Raw genomic sequence first — 15,584 nt, forward strand, 5'->3', positions numbered from 1 at the left:
TTCTAAATTATTAATTTTTTAACAAGTATTTATTGTTAATGTTGTTTTGCTTCTTTATACTAATTTTGTACAGACACTATGAACCACATGTCCATGACATTTTGCTGTGTGCATTTTATTGTTGGCATTCACAAATAATGCAGTAGGGTATAACCTTCTGAAGAAGGGCACTAAGTGTCTGAAACTGGTAAAGAAATTAAATTTAATTTATGCAGCTAGTTGCTATTTATTTCATTATATACAACTACAGTTGCTAAGGATGGATAAAATACTACATTTATTTATTCCTGGTTTTGCCTCAGCACAATTGTAGCGCCTTCCTGGAATTATTTTGTATGTGCAAAAGATAAGATACTAGAGATTCTGTGTATTTTTTTGAGTAAAAAAAGAAAGGAAAGAATGACTTACAAGCTCAGCTACTTGGCTAAGAAAAATGAAATGTTGTATGCCATTGTTGGCCATGATGCTTCCAGGGAGCTCAGCCACCTAAATTGGAAAGACTTTCTTTCTTTCCCACCCATTGTCCCTGTTTCTTCTTTGAAGTTTGAACATTATGTACTAAGAGTGAAGTTTTAATGTTTTTGATTATGATGAGTTCATACAGAATGCAGTTCTTGTACATCTACATCTACACATATACTCTATGAGCCACCTTATTGTTCATCGTGAAAAGTACTTTGTTCCATTACTAGACATTCCCTTTCCTATTCCACTAACAAATAGAGGCAGAGAAACAACTGTCTGTATGCCAACAAATGAGCCCTGGTTTCTCTTATCTTCATGATCCTTGCTTGCAATGTAGTTTGGTGGCAGTAGAATTGTTTTTCAATCAACCTCAAATGCCAGTTCTCTATGTTTCTCAGTAGTGTTTTGCTAAAAGAACTTCATCTTCACTCCAGTGATTCACATTTGAGTTCATGAAACATCTCGGTAATACTCGTGAGTTGATTTTATCTACTGGTCACAAATCTAACAGCTCACCTCTGAATTGCTTCAGTGTCTTCCTTTAATTCAATTGGATGGGAATTGCTAACACTTCAGCAGTACTCAAGAATGGGTTGCACTGGTGTTCTACATGAGGCATCTGATATAGTTGAGTTACACTTTCCTAAAATTCTCCTGATAAACCAAAGTCAACTGTTAGCCTTCCCTACTACCGTGCTTATGCGCTCGTTCCATTTCAAATCACTTTGCAGCATTATGCCTAGATATTTAATTGCTGTGACTGTGTCAAGCAGCACAATACCCATGCTGTACTCAACATCACAGGATTGTTTTCTCTACTCATGTGCATTACCTTATGTTTTCTCACATTTACAGCAAGTTGCCATTCGTCACACCAACTAGGAATTTTTTCTAATGCATCTTGTATTCTCCTATAGTCAATCAATCATGACACCTTCCCATACACTACCCCCCCCCCCCTGCACCCCCCCCCACCCCTCCCCAACCCCCCACCGTATCTGAAAACCTATCCTGTAAGCTCCGACATTTGTTGACACTCTGCATAGTGGCACCACATACAATCTGGGAATATGGGATCTTCCTTGTTTGTGTTGTTGTTGTTTTGTCATTTTGGAAAGTAGGGAGAGAGTGAAACCTGGTTCCGGCATATCACTGTTGAATGAATTATGAATTATCATCAGTAGGATGGCATTCTCACATACCCTTGGGCTATGGAGAGGTAATCCAGGACATGAAAAAGTGTGGTGTAAAGTCCCTGATTACCAATCAGGTACTTTGCACCCCCACCTTTCTTTCTCTTGCTGACTAAATACTTCCACCACAAATTTCTTCCTCAACCAGTTTTTGAAGTAGTTAGCACCAAGTTGAATGCTGCCATTCAGCCTGCAGTCCACATCTACTAGCCGCCTTACACGGGTGTCAGAGAATACTTGAGATAACTCTAAAATTTCTGCCCTTACTGTTTCCAGTCATAAATGGAGTTTAAGATGAGAAACTTCTCAGCAAGTCTTTTTATGAGCTCAGATGAATGTGATTTTCCTGTCATATTCATTTAAAGCTCAGATGAATGTGATTTTCCTGTCATATTCATTTAATCCTCCCCCCATGAACCATGGACCTTGCCGTTGGTGGGGAGGCTTGCGTGCCTCAGCGATACAGATGGCCGTACCGTAGGTGCAACCACAACGGAGGGGTATCTGTTGAGAGGCCAACCAAACGTGTGGTTCCTGAAGAGGGGCAGCAGCCTTTTCAGTAGTTGCAGGGGCAACAGTCTGGATGATTGACTGATCTGGCCTTGCAACATTAACCAAAACGGCCTTGCTGTGCTGGTACTGCGAACGGCTGAAAGCAAGGGGAAACTACAGCCGTAATTTTTCCCGAGGACATGCAGCTTTACTGTATGATTAAATGATGATGGCATCCTCTTGGGTAAAATATTCCGGAGGTAAAATAGTCCCCCATTCGGATCTCCGGGCGGGGACTACTCAGGAGGATGTCGTTATCAGGAGAAAGAAAACTGGCGTTCTACGGATCGGAGTGTGGAATGTCAGATCCCTTAATCGGGCAGGTAGGTTAGAAAATTTAAAAAGGGAAATGGATAGGTTAAAGTTAGATATAGTGGGAATTAGTGAAGTTCGGTGGCAGGAGGAACAAGACTTCTGGTCAGGTGACTACAGGGTTATAAACACAAAATCAAATAGGGGTAATGCAGGAGTAGGTTTAATAATGAATAGGAAAATAGGAATGCGGGTAAGCTACTACAAACAGCATAGTGAACGCATTATTGTGGCCAAGATAGATACGAAGCCCACACCTACTACAGTAGTACAAGTTTATATGCCAACTAGCTCTGCAGATGATGAAGAAATTGAAGAAATGTACGATGAAATAAAAGAAATTATTCAGATAGTGAAGGGAGACGAAAATTTAATAGTAATGGGTGACTAGAATTCGAGTGTAGGAAAAGGGAGAGAAGGAAACATAGTAGGTGAATATGGATTGGGGCTAAGAAATGAAAGAGGTAGCCGCCTAGTAGAATTTTGCACAGAGCACAACTTAATCATAGCTAACACTTGGTTTAAGAATCATGAAAGAAGGTTGTATACGTGGAAGAACCCTGGAGATACTAAAAGGTATCAGATAGATTATATAATGGTAAGACAGAGATTTAGGAACCAGGTTTTAAGTTGTAAGACATTTCCAGGGGCAGATGTGGACTCTGACCACAATCTATTGGTTATGACCTGTAGATTAAAACTGAAGAAACTGCAAAAATGTGGGAAATTAAGGAGATGGGACCTGGATAAACTGAAAGAACCAGAGGTTGTACAGAGTTTCAGAGAGAGCATAAGGGAACAATTGACAGGAATAGGGGAAAGAAATACAGTAGAAGAAGAATGGGTAGCTCTGAGGGATGTAGTAGTGAAGGCAGCAGAGGATAAAGTAGGTACAAAGACGAGGGTTGCTAGAAATCCTTGGGTAACAGAAGAAATATTGAATTTAATTGATGAAAGGAGAAAATATAAAAATGCAGTAAAAGAAGCAGGCAAAAAGGAATACAAACGTCTCAAAAATGAGATCGAAAGGAAGTGCAAAATGGCTAAACAGGGATGGCTAGAGGACAAATGAAAGGATGTAGAGGATTATCTCACTAGGGGTAAGATAGATACTGCCTACAGGAAAATTAAAGCGACCTTTGGAAAGAAGAGAACCACGTGTATGAATATCAAGAGCTCAGATGGCAGCCCAGTTCTAAGCAAAGAAGGGAAGGCAGAAAGGTGGAAGGAGTATATAGAAGGTTTATACAAGGGCGATGTACTTGAGGACAATATTATGGAAATAGAAGAGGATGTAGATGAAGACGAAATGGGAGATACGATACTGCGTGAAGAGTTTGACAGAGCACTGAAAGACCTGAGTCGAAACAAGGCCCCCGGAGTAGACAACATTCCATTAGAACTACTGACGGCCTTGGGAGAGCCAGTCATGACAAAACTCTACCAGCTGGTGAGCAAGATGTATGAGACAGGCGAAATACCCTCAGACTTCAAGAAGAATATAATAATTCCAATCCCAAAGAAAGCAGGTGCTGACAGATGTGAAAATTACCGAACTATCAGTTTAATAAGCCACGGCTGCAAAATATTAACGCGAATTCTTTACAGACGAATGGAAAAACTGGTAGATTCAGACCTCGGGGAGGATCAGTTTGGATTCCGTCGAAATGTTGGAACACGTGAGGCAATACTGACCTTACGACTTATCTTAGAAGAAAGATTAAGAAAAGGCAAACCTACGTTTCTAGCATTTGTAGACTTAGAGAAAGCTTTTGACAATGTTGACTGGAATACTCTCTTTCAAATTCTAAAGGTGGCAGGGGTAAAATACAGGGAGCGAAAGGCTATTTACAATTTGTACAGAAACCAGATGGCAGTAATAAGAGTCGAGGGGCATGAAAGGGAAGCAGTGGTTGGGAAAGGAGTGAGACAGGGTTGTAGCCTCTCCCCGATGTTATTCAATCTGTATATTGAGCAAGCAGTAAAGGAAACAAAAGAAAAATTTGGAGTAGGTATTAAAATTCATGGAGACGAAGTAAAAACTTTGAGGTTCGCCGATGACATTGTAATTCTGTCAGAGACGGCAAAGGACTTGGAAGAGCAGTTGAACGGAATGGACAGTGTCTTGAAAGGAGGATATAAGATGAACATTAACAAAAGCAAAACGAGGATAATGGAATGTAGTCAAATTAAATCGGGTGATGCTGAGGGAATATGATTAGGAAATGAGACACTTAAAGTAGTAAATGAGTTTTGCTATTTTGGAAGTAAAATAACTGATGATGGTCGAAGTAGAGAGGATATAAAATGTAGACTGGCAATGGCAAGGAAAGCGTTTCTGAAGAAGAGAAATTTGTTAACATCGAATATAGATTTATGTATCAGGAAGTCGTTTCTGAAAGTATTTGTTTGGAGTGTAGCCATGTATGGAAGTGAAACATGGACGATAACTAGTTTGGACAAGAAGAGAATAGAAGCTTTCGAAATGTGGTGCTACAGAAGAATACTGAAGATAAGGTGGATAGATCACGTAACTAATGAGGAGGTATTGAATTGGATTGGGGAGAAGAGAAGTTTGTGGCACAACTTGACTAGAAGAAGGGATCGGTTGGTAGGACATGTTTTGAGGCATCAAGGGATCACAAATTTAGCATTGGAGGGCAGCGTGGAGGGTAAAAATCGTAGAGGGAGACCGAGAGATGAGTACACTAAGCAGATTCAGAAGGATGTAGGTTGCAGTAGGTACTGGGAGATGAAGCAGCTTGCACAGGATAGAGTAGCATGGAGAGCTGCATCAAACCAGTCTCAGGACTGAAGACAACAACAACAACATTCATTTAATGGTACACAGGGTGGCCATTGATAGTGAACGGGCCAAAAATCTCATGAAATAAGCACTAAATGAAAAAACTACAAAGAATGAAACTCGTCTAGATTGAAGGGGAAAACCAGATGGCGCAACGGTTGGCCCGCTAGGTGGCGCTGCCATAGGTCAAAAACTGTGTTTTTTAAAAATATTTTTTATTACATACTCGTGTAGTACGTAAAGAATTACAAATGTTTTACTTGGACCACTTTTTTCGCTTTGTGACAGATGGTACTGTAATAGTCACAAACGTATAGGTACGTGGTATCACGTAACATTCCGCCAGTGTGGATGGTATTTGCTTTGTGGTACATTACCCATGTTAAAATGGACCGTTTACCAATTGCGGAAAAAGTCGATATCATTTTGATGTATGGCTATTGTGATCAAAATGCCCAACAAGTGTGTGCTATGTATGCTGCTCGGTATCCTGGACAACATTATCCAAGTGTCCGGACCGTTTGCCGGATAGTTACGTTATTCAAGTGAACAGGAAGTGTTCAGCCACATGTGAAACGTCAACCACGACCTGCAAAAAATGATGATGCCCAAGTAGGTGTTTTAGCTGCTGTCGCGGCCAATCCGCACATCAGTAGCAGATAAATTGTGTGAGAATCGGGAATCTCAAAAATATCAGTGTTGAGATTGCTACATCAACATAGATTGCCCCCGTACCATATTTCTATGCACCAGGAATTGCATGGCGGCGACTTTGAACATCGTGTACAGTTCTGCCACTGGGCACAAGAGAAATTATGGGACGATGACAGATTTTTTGCACGCGTTCTATTTAGCGACGAAGCATCATTCACCAACAGTGGTAACGTAAACCATCATAATATGCACTATTGGGCAACGGAAAATCCACGATGGCTGCAACAAGTGGGACATCAGCAACCTTGGCGGGTTAATGGACGGTGCGGCATTGTGGGAGGAAGGATAATTGGCCCCCATTTTATCGATGGCAATCTAAATGGTGCAATGTATGCTGATTTCCTACGTAATATTCTACTGATGTTACTACAAGATGTTTCACTGCATGACAGAATGGTGATGTACTTCCAGCATGATGGATATCCGACACATTGCTCGTGTGCAGTTGAAGCGCTATTGAATAGCATATTTCATGACAGGTGGATTGGTCGTTGAAGCACCATACCATGGCCTGCAAGTTCACCGGATCTGACGTCCCCGGATTTCTTTCTGTGGGGAAAGTTGAAGGATATTTGCTATCGTGATCCACCAACAACGCCTGACAACATGTGTCAGCGCATTGTCAATGCATGTGCGAACATTACGGAAGCAAACTACTTGCTGTTGAGAGGAATGTCGTTACACGTATTAACAAATGCATTGAGTTTTTAGCATTTATTGCATTAATGTGGTATTTACAGGTAATCATGCTGTAACAGCATGCATTCTCAGAAATGATAAATTTACAAAGGTACATGTATCACATTGGAACAACTGAAATAAAATGTTCAAACGTACCTACGTTCTGTATTTTAATTTAAAAAACCTGTTCTCAACTGTTCATCTTAAATTGTGAGCCATATGTTTGTGACTATTACAGCACCATCTATCACAAAGTGAAAAAGTGGTTCATCTAAAACATTCATATTTCTTTATGTACTACATGAATATGTAATAAAAAATGGAGGTTCCTATTTTTTTTAAAAACGTAGTTGATATCCATTTTACCTATGGCAGTGCCATCTAGCGGGCAAACCGTAGCACAATCTGGTTTCCCGCTTCAATCTAGACAAGTTTCTTTCTTTGTAGTTTTTTAATTTGACACTTATTTCGTGAAATATTTGGCCCGGTCACGATCAATGGACCACCCTGTATATATACCCTTTATATATGGGAAAGAACAATGTATTGCTTGACACTTCTTGGAACATACACTCTCAGATATTTTAATGATAAACCTCTGCCTGATGCCCAAGGATTCTCTTGTAGCATATGCCACTAATGCTCGATGAGCGTCTCTTGGACACTTTTTTACTTACTACAATAAGGTGCCCTATGGGGCAAGGTTGGCACGCTTGTGGGCAGGAGCAAATAGTTTAGGCTAACTATCAGATGCCCTGTTTCGATGTGTCTTGCACATGCACAACCTGCTTGGCCACCCCTGGTCTCCTACATTTAACAGCAGAATATGATCGTATTATGTTACATCAGCTGCAAGACTGTCTTGGCGTCAGTCATATGCCCATCCCTGTCCAAACCCACCCAGCTGCTCGAGGCGGGCATGTGAGCCCTATGGTATAAGAATTTGTGACCCAGTTAAAGGAAATGCAATTTTCTCTCTGAAATTTCTGATTTTCATTTGTACTCTGGTTTGTTTTTTGTATGTTATCTATTTGTTTACTACAGATACGCCAAAAGGGGACTTTTCTGGGTGTCATCATCTTCTGACTGGTTTTATGCATCCCACAAGGAGACACTACACGGACAAATTTGTGTTCCATTTTAACACTTAGCAAAGTGTCGTCGCACTAAGAAAAAATATGATTGGAGAGATCAATCCAAGCAACTCCTCTGAAGACAATTCGTGTTTCCTGATCAGTTTATTTCCTTGTTTAACTGTAGTAGATTTGTCATTTACTCTCTCCATCACTTTGCTAATATGAGGGGAATGTTTGCTAGAAAGCAGCTTCACATCATTTTTGAACATCAGTACTGTTTCTATGTTGATGGAATATCATTAGGTTTATCTATTTGATACAAATAATTGCCTTTGAAATTCAAGACCTTTATGGCACCATCCATAGTCTCTCTATTCAGAAAACTCATTTAACACAGCTTCATAAACATCATCTGTTACTTTATCATTTTCTTCCAGTTCCTCTATGTCTTCTTCAGAAAGTGTATCCTGAAGACCCTCACCAATATTTATTACACACTTCTGAGTCGGTATCTTCAAATTCTTCATAACTACGGTCATCAGCTCTTGAGACGAATAACTTTGTTCTAGTATCTCCCACTTCAGATATTTCTGTAAACACCACACACACACACACACACACACACACACACACACACACACACACACACACACACACTATAACAAACAGGAAATGCAAAAATAGCAACACTCACAGCAAAACAATTGCACCACACTTTACCATCTACTGGAGTTTGTCATACAGATGTGGCTGACAGAGCATGCAGCAGAAATAATACATGCAGGGGCTGTGTCAGACATATGTGAGAGACCCATATTTTTTGTATAACATAATATTTCCATAATATTTACACTTTTGCCCCCACTCCCGCATGAACCATGATTGTTGCCCAGATGGGATGGTTGTACACCTCTCTGGTCAACATTAGCCAAACTGGCCTCACTGTGCTGGTACTGCAAATGTCTGAAATCAAGAAGAAACTACAGCCTTTATTTTTTCCAAGGGCATGCACCTCTAATATATGGATACATGATAGTGAAATGCCATTGGGTAAAATAGTCTCTTATTCAGACCAGTGGATGGGGAGAATGTCATTTTCAGAGTAAACAAAACTGGTCAGAGTGTGGAATATTAAATCCCTTAATCATATAGAGAGGTTAGAGATTTTAAGAGGGGAAATGGACAGATTAAAGTTAAATACAATGGGAATTAGTGAAGTGTTGTGGCAGGAAGAACAGCAGGTGCAGAAAGGTAGGAAATTAAGGAGATGTGATCAGGATAAGTTGAAAGAACAGAGATTGTTGGGAGTTTTGAAGGGAACATTAGGCAATGATTGACAGGAACAGGGAAAAAGACAATAGAAGGCAGGACATTTGGTGAATTGAGTACAGGGTTATAAAACAAAATCAAGTTGGAGTAATACAGGAATAGGCCTAATAACGAGTAAGAAAGTAGAGATGCAGGTAAGCTTCTATCAACAACATAGTGAGGACCCACCACAGTTGTACACACATATATGCCAGTTATCTCCACAGAAGATGCAAAAATGAAAATTTAATTGTGATGGGGGCCAGAATGTGACACTAGAAAAAGAAAGAGAAAGAAAAACTGTAAGAGAACATGGGCTGGGGTGAAGGGATGAAAGGGGAAGCACATTGGTAGAATTTTGTACAGTGCAAATTTTATAAATGAAATAAGATTGTATACATAGAAGAGATCTCAGTGCAGATAAAGGAGTCAAATACATTACATTATGGTAAGTCAGAGATTTGGGAACTAGATTTTAAACTGCAAAACATTTGTAGTGTCATATATGTGCACTGAAAATATGAGGGCTATCCACAAAGTACATTACATTTTGGAATTAAAAATAAATAAAGTATTGGAATTTTTTTTATTATATACAGATGAAAGCCACACTTAAATACTACTTTTGTACATAGTTGCCATTTAAATTAAGGCACTTATCATAGCTATGGAGGAGCTTGGAAATTCCTTCGTCGTAAAATTCGGCCACCTGCACCTTCAACCATGTGGTTACCTCTTCTTGAAGATGTGCGTCGTCATCAAAACGCTGCATCACCAACCACTTCTTCATTGCTGGGAATAAGTGGAAGTCACTCGGTTCCAGGTTGGTACTGTACGGCAGATGAGGAAACAACTCCCACTTAAAAGATTCGAGAACCTCACAAGTGGCATTTGCCATGTGGGCCCAGGCATTGTCATGAATCAGCAAGATCTTTGAGCCCAACTTTCCCCTGCACTTGTTTTGTATTGCTCTTCTGAGGTTGTGCAGAGTTTGGCAATACCTTTGAGAGTTTATTGTAGTGCCTCTTTCCAGGAAAATCACAAAAATCACACCTTTTCTGTCCCAAAAGACAGTCATTACGTGGTTGAAGGCGCAGGCGGCCGAATTTTACGATGAAGGAATTTCCAAGCTCATCCATCGCTACGATAAGTGCCTTAATTTAAATGGCAACTATGTAGATAAGTAGTATTTAAGTGTGGCTTTCATCTGTATATAATAAAAAATTCCAATACTTTATTTATTTTTAATTCCAGAACGTAATGTACTTTGTGGATAGCACTCGTAATTTATTGGTTATGAACAGCAGATTAAAACTGAAGAAGATGTAATAAGGTAGGAAATTAAGAAGATGAGACGTGATAAGTTGAAAGGACAGAGACTGTTGTGAGTTTCAAAGGGAGCATTTGGCAAAGATTGACAGAAACAGTGTAAACAACACAATAGAAGACAAATGATTAGCCATGGGAGACAAATCAGTGAAGGCAGCAGAGGATCTGATAGGTAAAAAGATGAAGTTTATTAGGAATCCTTGGATAACACAGGAGTTACTGAATATCATTTCAAGAAGGAGAACTTAAAAAATGCAGTAAGTGAAGTAGGTAAAAGGGAATACAGATGTCTAAAAAATGATATTATGAGAAGGAAAATTGCTATTCACCATATAGTGAAGATGCTGAGTCACAGATAGGCACAACAAAATGGCTCTCATTGTGGTTTCAGTTGCCGGAGACTGCAGTCGTGTGTGTGAGTTGTGTCGTCTGTGTGAGCTGTGTTTGTGTGAGCATGTGTATGTGTGCTGCATGTCAGTCTATTGTTGAAGAAGGCCTTAACGGCCAAAAGCTGTAATTTGAGAGTCTTTTTGTTGTGAGTCAGCATCTCTGCTATATGGTGAGTAGCAACTTTCCTCCTCATAAAATTGTTACATTCTGTCCTAGATTTTCCATTGTTTGATTTTTGTATAAAAATGAGATTGACAGGAAATGTGAAATAGTTAAATGGTAATGGCTAGACGGGAAATACAAGGTTGTAGAAGCATTCATGATGTGGGTAAAGATAGATGCTGACTGTAGGAAAATTCAAAAGTTCAGTATTAAGCAGAAAAGGGAAACCTGAAAAGTGTGAGGAGTATATAGGGGAGCTGTATAAGGGAAATGAACTTGAAGCCAATATTTTAGAAAGGCAAGAGGAAGTAGATGAAATGAGTTGGTACATATTATACTGAGAGAAGAATTTCACAGAGCACCAAAAGTGTTAAGTTGAAACAAGGCCTTGTGTGTAGATGACCCTCCACCAGAATAATTGAGATCTTTGGGAGAGCCAACTATGGCAGTACTATTTCATCTTATGAGAAAGATATATGAGACAGGCAAAATATGATAGACTTCAGCAAGAATACAATAATTCCAATTCCAGAGAAGGCAGGCACTGACAGTCGTGAATATTAATAAGTCATGTTTGCAAAATACTGACAGAAATTAATTACAGAATAATGGAGACACTGGTAGAATCCGATCTTAGGGAAGACCAGTTTGAGTTTCAGAGAAATGTAGGAATGTGTGAGGCAGTACTAACTATCTCTTATCTAAGAAGACAGGTTGAAGAAAGGCAAATTGATATTAATAACAGTTGTGAAGATTTAGAGAAAGCTTTTGACAAATTTGAGCGGAGCATATTCTTTGAAATTCTAAAGGTAGCAGGGATAAAATATAGGGAGCAAAAGGTTATTTACAACTCGTACAGAAAACAGACTGCAGTTATGAGGATGAAAGACATGAAAGGAGAGCAGTTGGTGAGAAGAGAATGTGGCAGGGGTATAGTCGATCCCTGATGTTATTCAGTTCTTGGAAAGACAGTTGAAAGGAATGGGTAGTGTGTTGAAACACATTACAAGATGAACATCAGCTCAAGTAAAACAAAGGTAATGGAAAGTAGTCAAATTAAATTAAGTGATGCTGATGTAATTAGATTAAGAAATGAGACACAAAAGGTGGTAGACGAGTTTCGTTATTTGGACATCAGAATAACTAATGATTGTCGAGATAGAGAGGATATAAAATGCAGATTGGTAATAGCAAGAAAAGCATATTTGTAGAAGAGAAATTTGTTAACATCAAGTATAAATTTACATGTTAGGAAGCCTCTTTATAAGTATTTGTCTGGCATGTAACATTGTTCATAAGTGAATCATGGTCAATAAACAGTTCAGACAAGAAGGGAAATGTGGTCCTAGAGAAGAATGTTGAAGATTGAATGGGTAGATCACATAACTAATAAGAAGGCACTGAACTGAATTTGGGAAAAACAAATTTATAGCACAGATTGACTAAAGAAGAGATAGGTTGACAGGACACATCCTGAGGTGCCAAGGGACCTATTAAAGATGAAGTGCTTGGACACATGAGTGTAAGAATACTAAATCTTGATATTCGGTTCTCAACTTTTCACAGAATCTTGGTGCTTGCTGTTGTAAAATAAATGGTTTAGTGGTTATTGGCTGCCAAAATTTCCTTCCTCGCCTATCCTGCTTACCCTCCTCCTCCCCTCCCCACACCTCCACCTTACTTCCATCACTCACCCCACCAGATTGTTGCTTACATCATACACAGCCACAGTCAGGCCCCAGCACCCAGCCCAGAGACAGTGGCCAAGTGTGTGTGAGTGTACTTCTGTGAATATATATATATATATATATATATATATATATATATATATATATATATATATATATGTGTGTGTGTGTGTGTGTGTGTGTGTGTGTTTTCTATTTTGAAAGAATGGCTTGAAAGCTTAAATATGTAGCAATCTTTTTCGTTGTGCCTTCCTGTGACTTAGCAACTCCTCTATGTCATGAGTAGCAATCTATCCTTTACATGCTGTAATGTAAATGGACAGATAAAAAAATATACTCACCAAGGGGCGGCCAGGGAATACACACACAAAAGGATTGAGCTTTCAGAGCCTGTGGCTCCTTTTTCTGATGGAAGAGTTGATGGGGAAGGAAGAGGGATGAAGGAAAAGAACTGGAGAGGTTTAGGGAAAGGGGTACAGTTTAGAAAAGTCACACAGAAACCCAGTTCAGGGGAGGGTTACCAGATGGGATGAGAATGCTGCAAGTTACTAAGAAGAATTCAGTATAATATGGACATTCAAAAGAAAAATTACTTCAGGGAACTACATGAATGAAATGAAAACAATATACGCACTAGGATAACATCCTCAAACATATGAGTAGCCTGTACCTTCAAGATATGCACACACTGGGATCTGCATTTGTGTTTCAGATATTATGAACAAGAAACCTCAGTCAGCTTGGGAGTTATATCTGAAAATGGAAACTTCATCAGAAGCTTTCAGCTTGTTACAACTGATTGCAAATGACTGCTATAGAATGGGACAATTCTGGTATGCTGCTAAAGCTTTTGATATGCTTGAAAGATTGGACCCAAATCCTGAATACTGGGAAGGTAAAAGAGGAGCATGTGTTGGTGTTTTTCAGCAGATCATTGCTGGTCATCAGTCAAAGTAAGTTCTGTTTTCAGGCATTACATAGGCGTACATTTATATTTATTTTTATTAAAGTAATTATGTTTGGAGAAATTAGTAGTAGTATCACAAATTTGTTAAGAAATGGTTATGACTTTGGCCTTTACAGTTTCCTCAAAGCAGCAGTTGGTTTTGCAATTTTCATGCTTTGTAGCAGTTCTGGCCATCACCAATAACAAGTGATGCCTATTTCTTCACATAATATAGTGATCCAAATAAACATTGGAACAAACCTCTATACTGTCAATGCTTCAGGCAGTGTTGAGTCATGAATACAGCAGCTGAGTACACTATCTGATCAAATGTATTAGAGATCATAAATGAGCTCTGTATCCTTGCTTTGAACCCACCAGTGGGTCTTATGATATCATGTCTCAACTTGCCATCTCCTTATGCTCAGAGAGTCAATTCACCAGTCTCTGCCACTGCCCATTTAACTGAAAACTGTTGTCGGCTACAAGTGAACTATACCAGTATAGAAGGGAGAGTGAGTACACAAGATCACAAGTATAACCAAGGACTCAAGGCATTGCTGCTACGTATGCAATCGTCAGACATGATGATTATTATATATCAATACAGTGAGAGGTCAGTTAGCAGCGAATATTGTTGTGTGCTATATGTATATATTTAAATGTTTACATATGTATGTGTGTTTGTATATATGTAACTGTGTATACATGTTTGTATGCATAAAACTGTTTCAAAGACTGCAGGTAAGTTTATTTTAATATTTAATCTCTGTTCAAAATTTCTAACAACTTCAGTGATTTACACACACTTTTGACACATCACAGAGCATGTAATGACAGTACAGGAAAACAGGACACAAGAGTGAAGTTTATTCTCAATATTGTGGTTAATTATTAAAACAAATTTGTAGCAAACTTTGAAAAAGCTACAGAAATGAATGATAAGGTACACAACTCATTATTAGCCCCTAAACGCAAGTTTCCATGGCTGAAAGAATACACAAATTTTTGCCCGCAGGGACATAACAGTGACTTTGCTCTGTTCCATGGTTCCATTTGAAGGAGCATATGTTTTCTCATGGTGGAGGTGGAATAAACAAGATACGATCATTTTGTACACATTGGATGAACTTTGGATGTTTTTTGTCAAAGCATGGACTGTAGCATCATACCTTTTCTGGGCACCACTCTTCCTGTAATGGAGCACATTTGCAGTTGTATCACTACATCACTTTATTTTTATCTTACACACTCCACAGCCTCACAAAAACACAGCTTCGTTAGAGGCCATATCATCCCAAAAGTCAGTCATTTTCACCCTGTCAGTGCTAGTTTTCAACAAAAAGGTCATGCACTCAAATTCTGTAAGTCATGACTACCCTCACATTTCAGCACACATTAGTAAGAGGGAATGAATCAATGAGTAGGAAGTGACCACAGTGCCACTGTTCTCAGACTCGTCATATTATCAAAACTACAACAAAAAGTAAAGAAGCCAGTACAGCACTGATGTAACACCAGCAGCACTCTGGTTTTTAATGCATCCATCCCTCAACATCAGACTCATACTCATCCAGTTCCTGATCTCTAAAAAGTATGCAGACACACCCATGTAAAGTGGGATTGACCACTAGATGTCACAAGAGGGGGACCTGCCAATATAAAAGAATGTGGGAAGTATTGTTTAGTCAGCAGAGAAGCAGTGGTTCTGTTGGTTACAACAACTCAGTGACTTTGAATGTGGACTAGTTATTCGATTTCACCTGGTTAATGAATCCATGAGGGACATTTCAGTCCTTCTAAAATTGCTCAAGTTCACTAATGGCGATATGATTGTGAAGCAGAAAGGTAAACAGGTAAACTGAGATCGTGCAGACTTCATACACTGATAGACAGGGACCGTCAAGCATTGTGGAGTGTGGTTCAAAAAATTCACATAAATTAGCAGAAGGAACCATACTT

The 15,584-nt window shown here is 39.2% G+C and overlaps 1 protein-coding gene across 2 annotated transcripts in view; it reads left to right on the top strand.

Moving 5' to 3' along the window:
* Nucleotides 1–15,584, top strand: part of LOC126277988 (intraflagellar transport protein 56) — a 210,222-nt gene that overhangs the window by 178,863 nt on the left and 15,775 nt on the right. For both annotated transcript variants that reach the window (XM_049977654.1, XM_049977653.1), the window contains exon 10: nucleotides 13,389–13,629. In XM_049977654.1, coding sequence (XP_049833611.1) covers nucleotides 13,389–13,629 — 241 coding nt within the window. The remainder of the gene's footprint in view (nucleotides 1–13,388; nucleotides 13,630–15,584) is intronic.

This window comes from Schistocerca gregaria, chromosome 6 (genome assembly GCF_023897955.1).
Source record: "Schistocerca gregaria isolate iqSchGreg1 chromosome 6, iqSchGreg1.2, whole genome shotgun sequence".
Classification (NCBI taxonomy): Eukaryota; Metazoa; Arthropoda; class Insecta; order Orthoptera; family Acrididae; genus Schistocerca; species Schistocerca gregaria.